This window comes from Styela clava, chromosome 9 (assembly GCF_964204865.1).
Source record: "Styela clava chromosome 9, kaStyClav1.hap1.2, whole genome shotgun sequence".
In the NCBI taxonomy this organism is placed as follows: domain Eukaryota; kingdom Metazoa; phylum Chordata; class Ascidiacea; order Stolidobranchia; family Styelidae; genus Styela; species Styela clava.
Window position 1 is genome coordinate 25,498 of NC_135258.1, and position 20,768 is coordinate 46,265.

A 20,768-nucleotide genomic window follows, 5' to 3' on the forward strand; every position below is an offset into this window, starting at 1 on the left:
AGCACTCATATTGCACTTCTATTGTTCAAAAGTATTTTACTATGTGAAATTTGTGTTACATACTTATTTACAAATGTGATTTAATTTTTGTATTATGTAGTCGCCCAATAAGACACACCCATCCCAAACCGGGCCAAAAAATTGGTTCTAAAAAAGCGACTTATTAACCGGGAAGCTTGAATATACTCTTGCTCCGGAGTTGGAGCTGAAGACATACCGATTTTAAGCCAGCTCACCAACACTGCTTGTCACACAATTGTATTGCTTGCACAATACTTGTCCTGTTTGTCCTATACTTGTCATGTCATGGTAATCTCACACTTGGGATGCTTGTGTCACACTGGTATTGCTTGATTCCTTCCAATTTCAATAGAAAGGTACATATACCGTCCCAAATTCTTGTCGCTTTAGTCTGCATTTTGAAAATTCTGTAATTGCTCACCGTATGGACATATAAATTATTGAAGTTTTTGTTATGCCCTAGTTGCTTGCAAACTCTTTGTAACTTGTACAATGAGGCATATGATTAACAGCGTTTTACATAATTTTATAGATAGAATAGAGTATTTTGGAATCTTACTTTCTGTGTAAGTGTTAATTGTAAGTATCTGTAAGCCTGAGATGTAAGAGTAATCAGAAAATCGCATTCCGTGTTGTTCTGTCATAAAATTAACCAGAAATTTTTGTGACTGATTGTTACATCACTAAAGTCCTGAAGTAATTAGTGTTATGGCTCGCTGAGGCAACTAGCGAAGTCGAATTATGTGCATGGCAGTCTAAATTGTTATATGGCTTTCTATCGTTTTGGTCGGGAATATATGCTAACAATTTTGGCGTCATAGAAAACTAAATATCGAATGCTGATTCTATTAGCTTCGGTTGGTTATGCCCAGTGGTGGGATTCAACTTTTTTGTCAGCCGGTTCCTTCACAAAGGTTATTTTTTTTAGCCGGTTTTGTTACAGACAGAACATTGACAGAAACCAGTAATGCTAACCGGTTCGCTGATCTCATAAAATTTTGCGAGACGGTTTTATAGAACCGGTGCAGACCGGCTGAATCCCACTACTGGCTATGCCGATAACTAAATGTTATGGCCTAACAATGTGATTCATGCCGGGTGTTTTTCGCAACCAACCTAAAACAGTTTACAAAATATGCTGCTTATATGTCGGAAAAATTAGTAATTACCATTCTGTACCTCACATATGGTAATCAATCAATGTGCAGTCCTTTTGTGGACATGAGTTTAAAAAGAAAGCTGAAGAATTCAAACAGATTTTAACTGTATGTGGGATGGGAAATACCGCAATGCTTGCTTAATATGTCGCAAGTTGTGTCGGTGACAAAATAATTGAATTGTAATCAAATGTTATTTTTATATAATTTTGAAAAAGATTTATAGTCAAGCTGTTTCTAATTGGATGTTATAGATGTTGAATGTCGTAGTCCCCATTTATCATACAACCAAATTTATTCAAATTTGCGATTGGTAATGATATGAAATCGGGCGGAACTTTTTGGACACCCTGTATATAGAATTTTTTTTGCATTTTTTTTTTGCAAGTCTTTTTGGTGGCTTCTGCATGGGTTAGATCAGTGTTTCCCCACCCGAGTCCGCGGTCTCGAATGAGTCCGCGGAGCGTTTGAATGAGTCCGCAACGAGCCAGAAATTCATTGTGGCCGCAAACGTTTTTGCGAAACTCAACTATCAGCCTAGTTACGATTTACGTTAGAATTTAGATAGTAGGATTTTTTCTAACGCCGATAACAAATTTGCAAGATCACATAAAATATGTATCAAAACTAAATATAATAGGATAGGATTTTACATATTTATCCCCGGGAGAGGAAAGCCGATAAGACGGATTAATCATATGGCGAACCACGGCCTCTCGTTCGGTTACTAGTCCAGTCGGGCAATATATTTTCACATTATTATGTTCGCTGATTGCCGTGGCATTTTAATTAAAGAAGTAATGCTTCATCTTGTGGTAAGCCGACGCAACCGCGAGTTACCATGAACACAATTAAATTAAAATAGGAAGACATTTCAAATTCTCATCGTTGTCATGGATTGAATATTGTGCGACAGAATAGGCCATTGTTGAAATTCTTTAAAATTCTGTTGTGTTTGGTTTTATTGCTTCTTCACACAGAGTACGGTTGCAATAAACGCACCTTGAGTCCGCAGAGGTTTTCGCCAGTGAGAAAATAGTCCGCGACCAAAAAAGATTGGGAAACGCTGGGTTAGATTGATAAATGACATAAACTGATCAATGTGTTTGCACAAGAAAAGTATTTGTTTTGTATTGCACTGTTTACCTATTCTTGGCACCAGTGGCGGCGCGTGGTCATTTTGACAACCGGGGCAAGCTACTGCGGGACCAAGTCACCCCCATCTACGGAGACAGGATGAGCGCTGTAAGTTCTCCCATCATTTTATGAGTATAAAAACCATTCCATCGGTAACAACCAATCGGCAAAAGCGACAATTTTTAACGATAAGAAAGTGTCTTTAAAACCGGTCCAAGTCAAGGGATTAATAAATATAGACATAGTTTATTTTGAAACCTCTTTCAAAAGGAAAGGCAATATTTACCCAGATAAATACAATGACAAATTATCAGAAACTTCGGGAAAGCAGACAAAACTTAAAATAAGGTTTAAAACGTTACTATGAAGGAAGGAAAGGTAATGCAAAGATAAGGACATGCGCCGCTCACTCATAGATATATATGCTTCTAGACTTCTACTGCTTGAACATATATGCAACACGCCGCGGTTTTTGGAAGCAAAATGCTCAATAACGCGCTGATTAAAGTAATGCATCCCAGAAATAACGTCTCTGTGAATGGATAAAACAGCCAAGGAATTTAATCTTGCTTCATTGTGTTTCTGAGATACGTTTTTATTACGCTTCAGCGTGCTGAATGTTCGCTCTGCGTCGGCAAATGATGTCCAGAAATTTTGTAGACGCCGCAAAGGTAGTTACTAGAGTGTTATCTATGAGGAACCCATAGAGCGCGCAAGTTTATGTGATGTTCAAAAAAGTTTGATTGGTGTATATACATCGCAATTCATTTTCCAATTTACCCACGTTTATCATGGGGTAAAATTTGGAGACAGTAGCCAACAAATGGATGGGAAATTGACGTGCAAATTTTGAAAAATTTTTGGGGTTCATCAAAGAGAACGCGGCAAGGTGTTCAGTGCGCAGACGATCGCCTATTTGATTCACCAGAATGTCGCAGCATTCCTTTGCAGACAAAATCAAACGCTGCGTTGTTTGCCCGCGGCGTAAAGAAGCACTCCATGTGTCGTCGTATTTTATTGTTTCCCGGATACGAGATACAGCATCGCAGAAGTCTGAAAAACACGACTGCACAGACGCTCCATCCATTAGCCTTGACTGCAATGCGCCGTATAATACATCCACGTGATAGAATATTGTGGAGAAAAAAGCGAGAAAAAATGAAAACTCACCATCTTCTAGCAGACGCTTTAGACCTGCCGCCTCCCTCACAGAGCGTTCGTCCCAAACCGGAGAGCTCTGAACAGCCTCAGTACAGCCGATATCCCGCAAGCCGTGCGATCAACGATTGGTACAAAGCTGTGAAATCTCTCGGTAGGTTTACCATCTTTCACAAACCGAAAAATCACAGCCAGTTGGGAAACGCACGTGATGTCAGTTGTCTCGTCAGACTGAATCGAAAGGAACTGGCAATTCTCAATTTCCAGAGCCAAATGTTGTAAATAAATTTTATACATTGAGTCGAGCAAATAAATCATTTTGGATATCCTTAGATGTCCCTTTCGAAACAGTTGCGGCATCAAGATGATCTCTCAATACTGTATCTAGGGATGCGGTGTATTCCACCATACTCAAAAATACCCCTCTATTAGAAGATCCAGCCCGTTCATCGTGCCCACGGAGGGACAGCTCGTGACAACCAATGAACTTCAAAACATCTATCAATCGACCGAGAACATGGCGGTTTTTCTCGACGTTTTGGTTGTGCCGACGAATAGAAACCGCGCGTCCTTCATCCAACTGTGCTGCAATATTAACATTTCCGAATGTTCGGTATTTTACTGCATTGTCCAGTTGCTCCATAGAAGATTGATGATCCCTGGCACGCTCGGAAAGATGTTTAAGATCTCTAAAACCAAATTTACACCAACGTGAGTCACGGGCGGTAGCAAATAGTAGGCAATAAAAACAAAAAAGTGCATTTTTGTCCTCGCTGTAACACAACCATTCGTGTTTTTTATACCAAGTTTCTGCGCAGAATGTACGCCGACGCTTACCTCCGTCATGGGATTGTTCTAGTGAACAATTTTTTGGTTGATAAGGCCCAAGACGTTGTACCTCTAATTTTTGTTCTAGCGGCAGCTGCGAAAACGGAGTGCGAAGAAGTGCATCAACCTTATTAATTATGAGGTCTAAGGCTGAGAAATGCGAAGCCGGAAAGAAGTGAGGAGCTCAAAAGGAATGTGGAAAATCGAAAGCAAATGGACTAAAGGTCTCTAACTGATTCAAATAGCGAAACAAGCGACAAAAACGAAGGCGAGGAAACTATCAACTCTTCAAGCAACCAACGAACGAGAAGGAATGCGTGAACATGTCAACACGTTGTTGTAAGAAACGTCGGCATTGTGTCGTCATAATTTCGGGGCTAGCCCCGATGATTTAGTAAAAGAAACAGAAAACAAACGAGACAAATGCGGCGAGTGGAAGATAAAAGAGAGAATACGATATACAATGAGCAACCGGGGCAAAATCGGCGTCGCCCCGTCGACGTTCGGCGAAGGCTTTGCGAGCGAAAAATGAACCATGTCGGGAGAATATGGCTAGTGTAGACAATCTGTGCAACCGATATTGAGGTATTTTTCGAATATTTTTTATTATACCGAAAAAACAACCGGGGCATTGCCCCGGTTGGCCCTATTGACGCGCCGCCACTGCTTGGCACTATTGTGGCCCGCGAACAATGCAAAAATAATTTTGTGGCCCGCGGAGCTGACAACCTTGGACCACCCTGGCCTAGACTGATCTGTATGTTGCCCAACAGCGTCCCGGTTAAAACTAATTTACTTATACTTATCTTTCCCACCTTCGCCCTTCGGATATTTTGTTTTAACGCTTTCACTTGAGCTACTATTTTTGGAGAAAACACTTAATGCGGAATATTCTGCCATCAAAGACAGTCTGTTATCATAGACAAACATTCAACCACGGTCTCTATTTCTTTCACACTTTGTCTAACTGTATTACTGGTAAGATTGCAACTGTTTCCATCAAACCTTAAATTCAGATATTCGAGGACCTAGTACAATGTGACGGATGACTTTGTGGCACGAATTATAGTACCAAGATGAGGGACACCGGAACGTTGTATGTGTACCAGGTTAGGATTAGGCCATAATTTCAGGTATAATTCGCACAGGAGTCACTTGGCTAGTCCACGAACACGCAATGTAACTTAAATAAAGAAAATTAGAATAAAATTATGCCCTAACCTGTTACATATACTACGTTTTTATGTCCGCCATCTTGGTGCACATACTACGGGAGCGCAAAAATTAAAAACTATAGATGTTACCATCAACATTTGGTATTGCTGGTTTGCATTGCGACGTTGCCCCGGTCAGGTAAGTTGCCGTATTACTACCACCTACTCCGTTTAATGTGTTTTATGTTACTTTATTTTTCTAGTCAAATTGTTTTTTACTTGAAGACTATTCAGACTTCCGACTCCAGCAAGTTTATAATTTGACTTTGACACCTACTGTGGACAGTTTGAAAATTTGATCTCGACTCCACAGAAGAATTCCACTTATTTACTCAACGTTCAACAAAAAATAAAACGTTTCTCACTGACAGTGTAATTTAATTGGACAGTGTATTGCTACAGAAGCAAAAAGTAAAATATTGCGAAGAAGTTTTCTGCGTATAAGTGTCGTAAACCCATCAATCTTTGCGATTTAGCTTCCACGTTAGCAGGGTGACCCAGTCGTCCAAATCGCTCTCACACTGTGCACTGAATATCCAAGTCCGATCTCGGAAGTTGAGGGAGAAGCAGTAGCTCTTACCTAAACATCAGCAAGAATTTAGCAGTGAGACATGAGTTAGACGAAAATCAAAATTTATCAACGGACATGGAACTCGGCTCGCCACTGCACTCCTGATTACCCTGCTTTGGTTTGAATCCTGTGCGGATGATTATGTGCGAGAGGATTGCTGGACTCCTCGCCGTCGTAGGGTGGTTCACGTAACCGCTGGTCGGTTACGGCTTCCTCCACCACCAAGTCCATGCTTCCCGAAAACAAATAACTAACTAATTCCATACCCGACATTATATAGTAACCGGAGGATGAGGGTGTGGTTCGCCGTATGGTTAAGACGTCCTATTGCTTTTCCTCTCCCCCGATATATTTATGTAATCCTACCCTGTCAAGTGACACGAGCCATCTAAGTGGCATGTCTCGTTATCAACTAACTACCGGTGTGACTCGACACGGTGATTGACTCGAATCGGATTACCAATGACTCGGGGGTTACAACCAACACTGGAATATAGCTAGATCACTAACTAGCCCAAATAATACACCCAAACCGACCTGTAAATCAAGTTCTCTTGTGGAGTCCAAGGATAAATTGGAAGTAATATTATTTCAAGCTTCAAATTAGAGTTGAAATAGTGTTATACATTTTTATGTGATACATTTTATCGCCACTAGACGGCGATATTGAATCATATTGTTTGAGCTTGTCTACTACGAATATTAATTTTGCTTTGGCTTTCGCAATAAAGTAGCGTTGTAATATATTACTGTTTGTAACTGATGGCAGAATATACTACGAATAGAAATCCCACAGCAGGAATACTCGCTGCAGAAAATTTTACCGAAGGAAATTTTGCAGCGTAGGAAAATTCGCCTCATGAAAAATCGTCGAACAAGCGTTTTATGCTCCTAAATAACGAATCATATTTAAATAAAAAGTGACCTAACTGTTTTATCACAAATACTTGTTTTACAGCAAAATGCTCATGCTGCAAAATTTTCTGAGGCGAATTTTCCTAGAACCGTTTCTTGCACAAGAGCCTATTCAGAGACATTTAACCACACGCATACCTGGTACATCTGTCTTGTAGCATTCGTTGCACTCACTCAAATCAATCGTGTTGATCGGCTTCTCATCCGTTCTCTCTTCGAAATAACTCAGCTGGTTTTTGATACAAACAAACCATCTTTGCTTCCAGGTTTTCACAGTTCCTCCCTGTAGAATTAGGAATGAGTTTTAATGATGGTGAAGCAGCACTACACAATTGAACGTTTTATAGGCGGCGAGTCAGGTTCGTACGGCAATTGGTTTATTATTTCTGAGGGTTAGATACTTTATGTATGTTTATTTCATTAGAGGAATAGCCTCAGCATCATAGGTCATGGCTACTTAAGCGCGACGTCTACCTCGATATGCCACCGTTCATATATAACCAAGGTTTATTCATCAGGAATAGGGATAGATTGGGCCAGTGGTTCTCAACCTTTTTTCTTTCGTGGGCTACTTTTGTACAAAAAATTCTGCGGCTCATTAGCTTTCTCATGCAAGGGTGAAACTAAAGGAAAAATAAAAATTATTTTTGTAAAGAAAAACTCCTCCTTTTAATAATTGAAACGAGGATTACCACTCAGTAGCAAAATCAGCATCTCATTCATTGCTACTAAAATTACAGATTAGCTAATTTACTAATAACTCTAACAAGTTTCAATAGGGAATGTTCCTGTGGCCTAGAAGTGGGTCATGCTCCGCTGGTTGAGAACCAGTGGATTAGGCTGTATAATAGCATACCCCCCGAGTAACACCAAATGATAAATATGGTCACCCCAATTTCTGTTTATTTACGCCCAATTGTTGAAAGAACTGCATCAAATATCTGAGTTTAAAAAAATGGTAATTTTCTTTCAAAACCTCCCAATGTGTGTTGAAATCGGGCAGAGGCGTAGCCAGAAATTTTCAAATGGGGGGGGGGGGGTCTGAAATTTCTTATTTCCAAGTTAGATCGAAACAGCTAGCAGATCGGGCCGAACGCCGGAAACGTGTGTTTTCAAGAGTCTTGAGGGTCTAAAATGCGTTTCAAGCAACGAAAAATGGCTATGTAGGACACAGAAAGATACTTTTATATTTTTTTACATTTCAAAAGGGTTGTCCCGACCCCCAAAACCAACCCCTGGCTACGCCCTGAAATCAGGCCCCTCTTCATTACTTGAAGTGAAAAGCAATGACAACAATTTTCAAACGATTCACAGGCCTACTTAGTTATTAGCTCATACCTGCTTAGTAAGGTATCCAGCCTTCGTTGCAATCGGCGTAGCTTTCGTTCTCATTTTGAGCGCTGCATTGTCGGCATCGAGCGACATGGTTGAATGCATTCTGATTTCATCGAATCTTAAAAATGAATATTATTTAGGAACAATAGTTGCCAGATCGGCTTGGCGGTGTGGCGCATTATGCTAAGCGTTAGGAATACGCTCGCCACAAAACCTCTGGTTACCATGCGCGGGTTCGCAGGTTCGAATCATATGCGGGGATAGTTATGTGAGAGGATTGCTGGACTCATCGCCGCCGTAGGGTGGTTCACGTAACCCCTTGTCGGTTGCGATATCAACTATGATCAAGTTCATGCATCTGAATACAAAACAAATGGCTAACTAATTCAATGGACTGGTGTCTGCACGAAGGCCGTGGTTTGCCATACGACAATCCGCCTTATTGGCTCTCCTCTTACCCGGTATAATAAATATGTAGGGTTAGACTATGCCAAACAGGCCCGTCCTTCCAACGACATTCTTACATAATGTTAGGTTTCAGTGGAAGTTTATACAAGCCGTGAGTATGTCCTATAAAATGTTAGCGAAAAAGGTTGAATACTGACAGCAGCACATTTGGCGTTCACTAGTCATTACTTATCGATCTTGATCGGTAAGTATGTCGATAGGTATTTGTTTATTTGTCTGTCTGTTAGACATTTTCGTATGTTACGCGATTCTCACGCAAGTGAGGTTGAATCTGCTCCAAATTTTGCATGTGCATATATCATATCTCGGACCAGGAGCCTATTGATTTTGGATAAATTATGTCGTATAATTAGCGTTATTAGTTATTAATCAATTAGGGATGGGTCACGCGGTGTCGCTATTGAGTCAGAGCGAAAGATACAGCCACTAGATCGATAAGTCGGCAGTCTCTGATCGCTATCTCGTTATATTTTCAGTTGAAACTCCACGACTTTGAACAAGGCCCTGTGGAGCATTCACTAATATAGAGCAATGTATAAGTAGCTACTATTTCGTAGGCTCACAATATTTCCGATTCAGCAATGCCAAATTTATTACACCTCGGGTGAGATGGCGAGCATATAATTTGAACGCGTGATGAGAGGCATGCAAAATCTTCAACCTCTAAGCCAGGGGTCGGCAAACCACGGCCCGCTGGCAATACCCGGCCCGCAGAATAATATAATCACTGAATTATATTAACAGAACAACTGTATTGACGATTATATTCTTCACGTAACAGAATTTGTTTTGAGGCACTAAATTATATCATAACCCAACAAGTATATAATTCACATTCATTCCTTGGATGAGCCTATAATTTATTATAATTAGACGAATGGCAGAGAAAGTTGATGCTTAGTGCAAATGGTTTAATGGCGCAGAAAATGATCAGTCTTCGCGTGCTGCTTAAAATTTAACTGAAATCTGTGTGGAAAATGTAATTCATTGGCCATTTGCTCAGATTTTAACTTTCTAAAAACAAGTGCGGCCCGCCAATGACTTGCAATCTTTAATTTTGGCCCGCGAACGACAAAAGTTTGCTGACCCTTGCTCTAAGAATATTTACACGTGTTCGTAAATCCGACTCAGACACACTTCGACTAGGGAAAAAGGTCTTGTCGATGTTTGCACATCAATCCACTCATTAATGAAGAGAAAGATTGAATACACGAGGAATACCGGAAAACAGAATATTCAAATTGAGCCGTTAAAAGTTCTCAATCCCGGCATCTCGTCCGTTTCCCACACCAGATCGTAATTCGAATTCAAATCTTTTATTTTTAGACAAAAATGCCGGCCCCTGGTACGGAGTCTTGTTCGTAGAGAAAGGCGTGAATGAACGTCTTTTGGATCGGAGGTCTGCTGGGTAACCATAACGCCTCAACCTATTTTGACTATACTGTTAGACTTGAAGCACGGGTGTCGCTGCTCGATGACCAGTAATGGGGTATCGCGCCTCCTTTCAATCTGAAGTATCATTTTTTTTTATTGTTTATTCATAAAGTGTACTTTGGCATGGTGGAAAAATAAATCACTGATTATATAAAACAACTGGCCAAAATCGCAAATTTCCAAGGAGCAGAATATCTTTTCATTTGTCAATGCTTATCTTGCGCCTTGCGCGGACGAATTACCAAAAAAAAACTAGCTTACGTGTCAGGCTCCTCAACATGAGAAGGATAGGGATATTTCAGCGTCACAAGAGTTCCGAATTCGAAGTTCTGACCCATCGTTCCTGAGTTGCTGCAGAGGATCGGTTGGTTTGCGAAGTGGATCATCAGATGTTCTAACGAATCAAACTCAGATATGCCAAACGAATACATCGACCCATCTCTCTCCTGGAAATAAAAGTGTGGAGTTATATCTATATCTCTGTTATAATGGTATGTATAGATCTTAGTTTCTCAGTGGCTACGTAAAGCCCCCATGATACCATGCTTGTATCTCCCGCACACATTTCCATCTTTATTTAAGGTTCGGGTACTTTCCTCGAGAAAACTCTCATATCAGTACATTTTTAACCTTCACTTGAGGGCTCAGAACCTTGCTTTGAGCAAACTTGCAACTCTTCTATCGGGACTCTTTCAACTTTTAATTAAAAGCTCGAGACCTTGCTTTGAGCAAACATGCATAAAAAAGATGTGACCGCATCAGTGGTCTTTTGCGACATACGGTTCAAGTCCACACATCCGGGAAAACAGCTGGGGAAAAGTTATTCCCACAAAGCAGAAGTTTTTGTTAAACTAAATTTTAGTCGAATGAAGGCACTAAGAAACGCAAAGTAACGCTCTAAACTTAAAATGGAAAGAGCACAGTTGGAAACAACTACTGACATTCCAATACCCGCGTACAGAAAGGTATAGATCTGTCATGGGCAAACTAAGGCCCGCGGGCCAAACCTGGCCCGTTGGGTAATTCAATCTGGCTCGTCTGATGCTGCCACAACGAAACTAAAACCAAACTTTGAGGTTTGAGTTAAAAATAGCTCAATGTATTTGTTGAGATTGCAATTAAATTGAGTTTTGGCAAGGGGCTTATTGTTTTTCAATTTTACCTTTATTACACTCTAAATAGTGTTCATAAAATTTAACTTTCCTACGTCACACTTACATGGTCCGCCAGTCTAGATGGGCAACATTTCTGGCCCCCGGTGCATAAACCTTGCCCACTCCTGGCATATATGAATATAAATTCTGGAGTCCGACTCCAGTTTTACGATAATCTGAAAACTCCGCGGAAAATTTCTCAAGACAACTCACCAGTTTGAAATGTTTGATCGCATCCTTTCCTCTCACACTGATGCAGTATTCCTTTCCACTTGGGTTCGAATCCCGCATAAGGTAGCTCCCTTCGACACCGTTCAGCATGAGTAAGGCTTCCGTAAGATGTCGAGTCAGGTTGCCATGGTACCATGGTAGATGCTCAATCGCAGAAAGTTCCTGCTCCTCAGTGCGGTTGTCCATATCGCTAATTAGTGATGATGTCATTATGCTGAAGACGTACTGTTATAACATTTCTATTCAAGTTAGCTGTTCAAAATAATACCATAGAATTACGCTTCACACCAGAAAAAAAATATTTTTCAAGCTTTTCCCAAGACTTGCAGTTGCGTGGAAATCACAACACCATGGTTTCTCAAACTGAGCCTTTGCCTTCGCCGGGGGCCAGGGTGAAGTTTTTTTTTAAGGGGAGGGGGCGAATAAATTGTTTCACTAGTAAGTACCATTCGCAGATAAGTTAATGAAAATTTACTGCTCTTCAATTCTGTGCTTAACTGGAATGCATTTATATTTTCGATTTTGTTTGTTGACTTTTCATAAATGTCGCATAAAATAACTGATGAAAACGCATCATAATCAAAACAATTTTTTTTTTAATATAAAATCAGCGGCTACAAGTATTGAAAGTAGGCGCGAATAATGGGAGTTTGAGAACCATTGCACTAAATTATAGCTTATCCGCTCATAGCTTAATTGTTTCCTGTTGAGTCTTGAATGCTTCAAAACTCGAGTGGTTAGTAGCGCTTAATTCACTGCGATAATTATGTATTAGTGGTTCTCAAACCTTTTTAGGCCTCCTTTTCTTGAATTTGTCAAGTCTCGCGCCCACCTCAAATATAACCAGCTAACAATATGCTACAAAAAAGAGATCGGAAGGCGGAGGCGGAAGTATGTTTTATTCAAAAAACACCTTGAAAATACGTGGAATCGCAATCTCTAAACAATAAAAAACTTTTTGTAAATATCCGAAATAAGTCGGGCAAGATCAAATCTAACAAAAAGTTTTATTTTTAATTAGCTTCACGCCCTCTTAAAAATTGTCTACGCCCCCATCATGGAGCGCTCCCCACCGCCTGAGAACCACTGTTCTATATGGTTTCAGTAAATATCGGCATTTCATTGGTACCTTTGAGAAAAATGAAAACCAGTAACTGGTCAACCATCCCCACGTGCACTGATAACCGGACGAGAGACCAAGGTTTGTTATATGACTAACCCGTCTTGGGATCTTTCCTCTTTGCCGATATAAATATAGAAAATCTCGGACCGCCCATACCAGGATTTCCCTGGCTTGAAAATAAGACCTAGCCTGGATTTTAAAAACAATTTCAATATCAGCCCTCCCTTTAAAATAAGATCTAGTCAATTGCGCAAAATATTTTTGACCCATTCGAGCAAGAAAATTCAGTTAAGTGAAATCTTCATTGAAATATATGAATCTCGTGACTTGCTAGACATTACATAGGATAATGATATGATCATTTTAAATAATCTGTGTTTAGAAGTTTTTTTTTCAAATCAAACGTGTTATTTATAAGTAAATGGATATCGGTTTTCATATTTCGTATATTTAAAAATCTCGTAATTCTCCACTTTGTAATTTTGTTTTTGATAAATGAAAACAAAAACATCCCTCCAAATAGCCCTAGTGTTTTTTTTTTTTCAAATAAATTCAAATAAGTCCTCGTATTATTTTTGGGGAAAACGGGGCAGAAGTTCTCACGAACCGAGTCAACGGAAACTCATTTTCAATATGTCTGGGCTCAGATTTGTACGTTTAACAGCATCAACAGTATCCGTTCGTATTTACGTTCAATAGCGCATGATGGTCACCGTGTATATTTATGTCAATGATGAATAAAGCACAAACGGTGTTAGAAAAACGATTTAATTTGCCGACGTTTCGAATTTCTATTAAGAAAAACTTCATCAGGACATGATAGGGAAGGCACACTCTGCTCTATATATTTACGATATCATGCCCTGATGGAGTTTTCTGAATAAAAACTCGAAACGTCGGAAACACATTCATGTTCGGATCATTTCAATCCTGTGTTACCGGTCCGTGAGTCAATTTAATTCAACGCTAACTGTCTGCAGTTGAGAACCACTGATAAGCTCGCGTCTCTAAAAACATTGAGCCTTCCTTCGGAAAACCCAGGACTACAAATAGGTCCGCATCGTTTATGTAGTTTGCGCCGTTTCACTCTGACGTCATGAGGTGACTCATGCATGTTGAACATCCTTAACAGTTAACGACGGCACCGTGGTTATTCTGCATGGGTTCAAATCGAGCGGAGCATAAATATCTGCGTGAAGAATGACTCCTCTGCCATCAAATTCATGCATCTGGAAGAAATGGTTGAATATTACTGTTTCCAACATATAACCTTACGAGAGGACGAGAAACCGTAATTCGCCGATAAACCAAAAAAATGAGGTATTCTACCGTGTTTATATTTTATACCGATAAATTTGATGCATTTCTACAGGGAATATACCGATATAACACCGCATTTGAGCGGATACATAGCGATAAACCGCATAACCACCGGGCTTCGTAATTTCATTCCTATGATTGTTTTCGAGAACATCGCATTGCGGAACTGTTTACCCCCGAGCTGTTTTAATTGACCGTTTCAAGTCGCAGATTATTAATGAATTACCGACCCTTTCTTCACTTGGCCTGGACCTAGCTCTGATTCAAAATAACTTTAAGGTCTGGATGTTATTCTGATAACGCACTACACCTGAAATATTGATCTCGTAGTCTGTTTATCTTCGGATAAGATAAGTAAGATACGGATTGGATAAGTCGGCTTATCACCAGTTGCGTGCCAGACTTTTCTGCTGCCCAGGACGAGTTTCTAACAATCAAGCTCCTCAAACCTAACTTCAAAAATACTTAGTGGGATAATCAAATTATAGATGTTGTTATACATAGGAACAAATAAATTAAAGGTCAAGTAAGAGTGAAGTGTTCGTATTATTAATTAAATCATCAACAAACGCACACGTATGAAATCAAACGCACGCAATGCTCAGACGAACACATTGGTGGGAAAGGGCAGTCAGCTGATTCACCACCGTCACAATCAGACTATACACGTAATGTCAGCGTTTACTTTTTAAAACATCGTGAGAAACATGTGAAATATTGCGAACACTCAGCTCAAATCTGTTTCTCTGTTTAAACCCGGCTTATCCTAATCTTACCCATAATAAACATGGTCAGACGTAGTAGTGGGGAAATAACAGGATAGAACACTGCCCTAACTTTTATTTCAATACTACAAGATATACAGATCTAAAATCAATCTTCGTGCAATAACAGAACCTTCTAATTTATTAAACCTAATATAAACAAAATGAGCGAAAAGAGATCGGTAACTCAGTGATGGGAAAATATCATATACCTAACCTTAGATCAGGGGTGTGCAACCTGCGGCCCGCGGGCCAAATGCAGCCCACAAGGGGAAGTTGTGCGACCCGCGTAGAATAGCCAATTTTGAATGGTGTGCGACCCGCGAAACGAGTTTTTGATTTAGTTTAATCTGGCACGTGCTCGATATTCCAATATCTTTGCGTCGCAAAGCCTATACCTGGGTTCAATATTTTATCTATGTCTAGGTAGCTAAATTGTGCAAACAACGCATGTCATAAGATCAATAACCGAAATTTTTGGGCCTACAACTACTAGAAAGCCTATGTTAAATAAGGGAGCGGCTCGCGGTCTCACCCGGTTATTTTCATCCGGCCCTCCTGTATTGAAGGTTTCAAACCCCCGCCTTAGACAAACAAAATTAAAGGAAAACGGCCAGTAAATTATTGGTTGGATAATAACAGAGTATCCAGATTATACTTAAGTCTTATAGAATATTTCTCATAAACAAGGCCTCGCTACACTAGCAATACTGCGTGATAGAATTTGAATAAATAAAAATCTTCAGCACAGAAATCAACAGGTTTGAAGAGTTTTCAAACAAAATTTCAAATACTACTATTGACAACATATAATGCTCAATATTGCGTTTCGGTGTCGGTAAGACAAGGCTTCAGTTGTGTAGCTGAGCGCCGAATTTGCTGAGAAGATTTGAAATATTCGCCACCATAGCAACCGTAAATATATATATTCAAAAGTCTTTGAGCGACTTATCTTTAAGACTGAACATTAGGTATATGTTAGTTGCGGAGAAGAACGATTTGTTCCAGGCAATATTAATTAAGTAAAAACCACCACATCCACAATAATTTTAGCAAAACGATTCATTACTCGAATTGTGTTCAATAGTAACCTTTTGGCAATCGTTAATCTGGGAAACCTTATTTTTTCGTTTTTGTCAATTATTTCCATCTTGGTACGAACTATTTCGCGAAATTGGGTTATTTGAGTAGTCTCTACCAGACATGGGCAGATAATCGGACGACCAGACGCTGTTTGTAATATGATTAATTAAGCCGTCTCATAGCCAGACACAGTATACTGCGAAAGAACACCTAACACCTAATCTACATGGCCGCTGGCTTCTGGTTTCTGTTGCAACTACCGTCGCGAGTGGGAAAAGACGGCGGATAGCATCCAGGGTAGACGTCTGCCTGCGGCACACGACGAGGGGGGCCGCGGGCGCACAATAGGTCGGTTCGGCCCAGGCCGGGTATGCCCGTGACGCTCTGGCCGCCATCGCCCCCCCCCCCCCCCCCCCCTGACATACACAGTTTTCTCCGTATAGACGGTTAATACCAAATTAGGTCGCATTGTCGAAAATTCTAACTTTCCTGATTGCAATATCGACATTGCGACAATTTTGTAGCACTGTCGAAATTTCCGTCCAAGAATGTCACAATGTCAATTTTTCATACCAGATTAGGGTTGTTGTGCAAATTATATAGTTTGTCGCAATGTCGACTTTTAGTTGTTGAATTTTCGACAGTGCGACAAAAAAGTATTAGGGTTGTTATGCTAATTAGATAGTTTGTCGCAATGTCGATTTTTAGTTTTTGAATTTTAGTCTGTTTTTATCAATTTTGAGGTCTGTGATCACTCGATCGTGACGAAATTTCATAGGCATAAACTAGACTCCAACTGCCTTCTATAACCCGAAAACGAGACCCCTATCTATTACCGTTCTCGAGATATGGCCTAAACTCACTGGACCGTAACTGAAGGCTACTGGAAAAAAAATTTCGCTGATACGTGATTGAAATAATTTTTCTGATCATGCCCATGCCTTTAGATTCTCGATAGGACCTCTCAAAAGCCGGCAAAAGGCCAAAATCACTAGACCGTGAAGGAGGCACGGGAGCCAAAAAATTCCTTGAAAAAAGTATTAAACCAATTTTTCCCAACCTACCTATGTATTTTTTTTTCTCAATATCTCAATTCTTAAGCGCAACGTTCCGAAGTCACTGGACCGTTACGGGGTAGGGGAATCCCCAAAGTTGGGGTGGTAATATATTCTATTAATTAGTCCCTTTGATATTTATGGATCACTTTGCCCGAAAACCGATTCCAAGTGCTCCTAATCACCCAAAAACCATATTACCTGAGTGGGCGTGGCTTTATCTCGTGACTTGCTAGACATTACATAACTAGCAATACTGCGTGATAGAATTTGAATAAATAAAAATCTTCAGCACAGAAATCAACAGGTTTGAAGAGTTTTCAAACAAAATTTCAAATACTACTATTGACAACATATAATGCTCAATATTGCGTTTCGGTGTCGGTAAGACAAGGCTTCAGTTGTGTAGCTGAGCGCCGAATTTGCTGAGAAGATTTGAAATATTCGCCATCATAGCAACCGTAAATATATATATTCAAAAGTCTTTGAGCGACTTATCTTTAAGACTGAACATTAGGTATATGTTAGTTGCGGAGAAGAACGATATGTTCCAGGCAATATTAATTAAGAAAAACCACCACATCCACAATAATTTTAGCAAAACGATTCATTACTCGGATTGTGTCCAATAGTAACCTTTTGGCAATCGTTAATCTGGGAAACCTTATTTTTTCGTTTTTGTCAATTATTTCCATCTTGGTACGAACTATTTTGCGAAATTGGGTTATTTGAGTAGTCTCTACCAGACATGGGCAGATAATCGGACGACCAGACGCTGTTTGTAATATGATTAATTAAGCCGTCTCATAGCCAGACACAGTATACTGCGAAAGAAAATTCCCTGTTCATCATAGGTTGGGACTTTTCGTTTATCATAACCATACGTACACGTTTGGCAAGAGTTGATCATCTAACAGAGGGTGTTCAACCTTCAGCAAAAAAATGTACACGAGTTTTTGATGCTGTTTAAGCTGGTACGTTCGAGTAATTTTTTTATTTGAGTTCAATTTATCATCTGCCTACGATGTTACAGTGCCCTAACAGCTGATAACAAAAAATTTTGCGCTTGCAACTACTAGAAAGCCTATGTTAAGTAAAGGTGCGACACGCGGTTTTATCCATTTATTCGTATCTGGCCCTCTTGTATGAAAGGCCGCACACACCTGATCTAACATAAGCTCATCAATATACTTGCTAGGTAATTAGAAGATAGTATGTTAAATGTAACTTTCGTGCGAAGCGTCCTGGATCACTGAAACTTAACAAACTAGATTTCGAGCGTCACCTAAATTATCTTAGTTATGAAAGAAAATTTATTGGTTCTGTTTTGAAGTTGACTCTGCATACATCTATAAAGTTTCGTTATTCGAAGTAAGATTAAGCTATGCAATGTTTCGTCGTAATAATTTGGATTATGGTGTAACAAAACCCACAATTACACCCGCTATTTCGAGAAAAGAGGTCATATGGTTCGGATCTGAAGTTATATCTATGTTATTCTTATTCTAAGCCCATAAATTATAACCTAAAACAAGCAGCATAACACGATGAAGCCAAAATGCAGGAGAATATCTCAAGCTCCTGTAAAAGCACCTACTAATAACCAACCCTGCCAACCAATGTCGTAAAGCTTTTACTCTGCATAAAAATATGTTAGTGAAGTCCCTACATCAACACCAAGCATGGCGGACGTATATTTCATTCTAAATACCTGCTCTTATCTTCAGCCCACACTCACCGAATGATGTTGTTTCCCTTCACTTTCAGTTTCCTCAAACACCACTTCCTATGTGACGTCATACAGCTATTGTAACCTCGACAGACTGTTAAAAAGCTCGTTCACCTGACTTGCATTTCGCAATTATTCAACCAAACCAGTTTTGTGCTGATGTACTATTTCAATTTATTTGTTAGTATAGCAGATATGATAAAATCTATTTCGTTTCGCCAATGTTAGGTTCAGCCAAACAAAATTATAGTAACTTTTGTAGAAAGAGCACTCATAAAGGGTACCCTCGTTGTGTATGTACCAGGTTAGAGATGGGCCATAATTTTATTCCGATTTTCCTTATTTTAGTTACATTACGAGTTCGGGGACTGTCTGTTTTAGCCAAGTGAATTTACCCTGCCCATAGGTTTCAGTCCCTTTACAACAAGTCGATGTGAACTGACGAACAAAAGTAGTTACCTCTATATTCGTAGGGGTACACATACTTCTGGAGCGCCCATGAAAGAGTTGCACGGGGTGCCTCCGGCATATGAAATTTCGTCGGCAATCTCCAGAGATTACCAAAGTACACTCCAATACACGCCAGGCCACCAACTTACATATCTCACTTTTGTTTGATATTGGCGAGGCAAAATAATAGTTTTAGTCAGGAATAACGGAAATGAGCTTCGAAAGTTTTCTATAACCAAAGCGGGTACCCGGGTTAGGTTTTTTGAACGACTGGGGTTTATATTAGCGTCGGCGCCACGCTCACTTTACCCTGAGCAGATTCGAACCTTTATGGGAAAAATTATATTTGAGATGATAGCTGGACTCCTCGCCGGTCAATTACGACTTGTTATACCATGGAATCCGTGCATCTGAAACAAATAACTGATTAAATAATCTCATACCCGATATGGTCTGGTAATCGGACTGAAGGCCGTGGTTTGCCATTGTGATTCAGCCGTCCCATTGACTTTTCTCTCACAATGGATAAAACACCTCATTACATTTATTATCGCAATTGCATAGACTGCTCTAAACATGTACATACAAAATCAATTCAAGTCCCAAGAAATTTTCTACCATGACATCCGCAAAAATTACCACCAAGAGCTTCGCTGTTTGCACTCACTGGTGCTATAAAATGTTGAAAGATGAAACAAAACGGTCATCGACTCGTTTTCCTTTTTTTTTCGATTATATTGTCGAAGCCAATTGTGACAGTTCACTTTCCGTGTATAAAAATGGCTAGGACTCTCGACGGCCTCGCATAATTACACAAAACAATGTTCATTGGCCACCCTATTGCTATAAAACCCTTTGCCACTGTTTTGTATTCTCGGTTTGTGGAAATGGAATCTTTCTCTCCTCCGCTGTTGCAATAGAAATGCATAATAATTTGCCTCCATTCTTAATACTCAATACTGAATTTGCCAACAGGGAAATTTGCATTCTACCAAATATATATTATTTGTCTTTGTGATCAAACCTGGTCCTTGTGTTTGGATTCATGTGCGGCCCAAACATGACCAGGTATACAATCTGTAGGAAACCAAAATCGATAAATAGAAAGTAGATTCGGGTGATTTGAAGATTGAAAAATTATCATCTGTGACTTGACGATCATTGGTTGAAAATTCGGAAGTATGCGTTGTCCAGGTCCGGGCCCTATTTAACCACGGTTATTTGTATTGATACATCATAGTAGTAATTTATTAAACACACATTGTACGTCATAATTCAGAATGAAGAAACGCGAAACAACAGCAGATGGAAGACGACATGAATATTATTTGAGCGGTCAATCAATTTCATCATTCAATCAGGTATTTATTTATTTTATCAGTTCAACATAATTTGTTCAAAGCAAGGTCGCGCGCACTCACTCCGAAGTAAAGGAGACTCACTTTTGAGCAAAGTTACTGGCGAACACTGTAATGCCAATAGTTATGGCAATAAATTGCACTTTAGTAAATATTAGATAGCGAGGTGGTTTAAACAAATCATACGCACAATCTTTCGGCTGCAAACTACAAGTTAGTGAATTGTTAATATGAATATAAACTAAATGACGCTCAAAACCAAT

General features: G+C 39.7%; 1 protein-coding gene across 1 annotated transcript in view; it reads right to left on the bottom strand.

Moving 5' to 3' along the window:
- Positions 1 to 5,872: 5,872 nt before the first annotated feature.
- Positions 5,873 to 20,768, bottom strand: part of LOC120339460 (dual adapter for phosphotyrosine and 3-phosphotyrosine and 3-phosphoinositide-like) — an 88,133-nt gene continuing 73,237 nt past the window's right edge. Inside the window, exons 2-6 of the mRNA XM_039407590.2 lie at positions 11,606 to 11,875; positions 10,500 to 10,684; positions 8,340 to 8,454; positions 7,140 to 7,284; positions 5,873 to 6,095 (exon numbers count right to left, since the gene is read on the bottom strand). Of these exons, the coding sequence (XP_039263524.2) occupies positions 5,974 to 6,095; positions 7,140 to 7,284; positions 8,340 to 8,454; positions 10,500 to 10,684; positions 11,606 to 11,833 (795 nt within the window). The 5' untranslated portion in view covers positions 11,834 to 11,875 and the 3' untranslated portion in view covers positions 5,873 to 5,973. The remainder of the gene's footprint in view (positions 6,096 to 7,139; positions 7,285 to 8,339; positions 8,455 to 10,499; positions 10,685 to 11,605; positions 11,876 to 20,768) is intronic.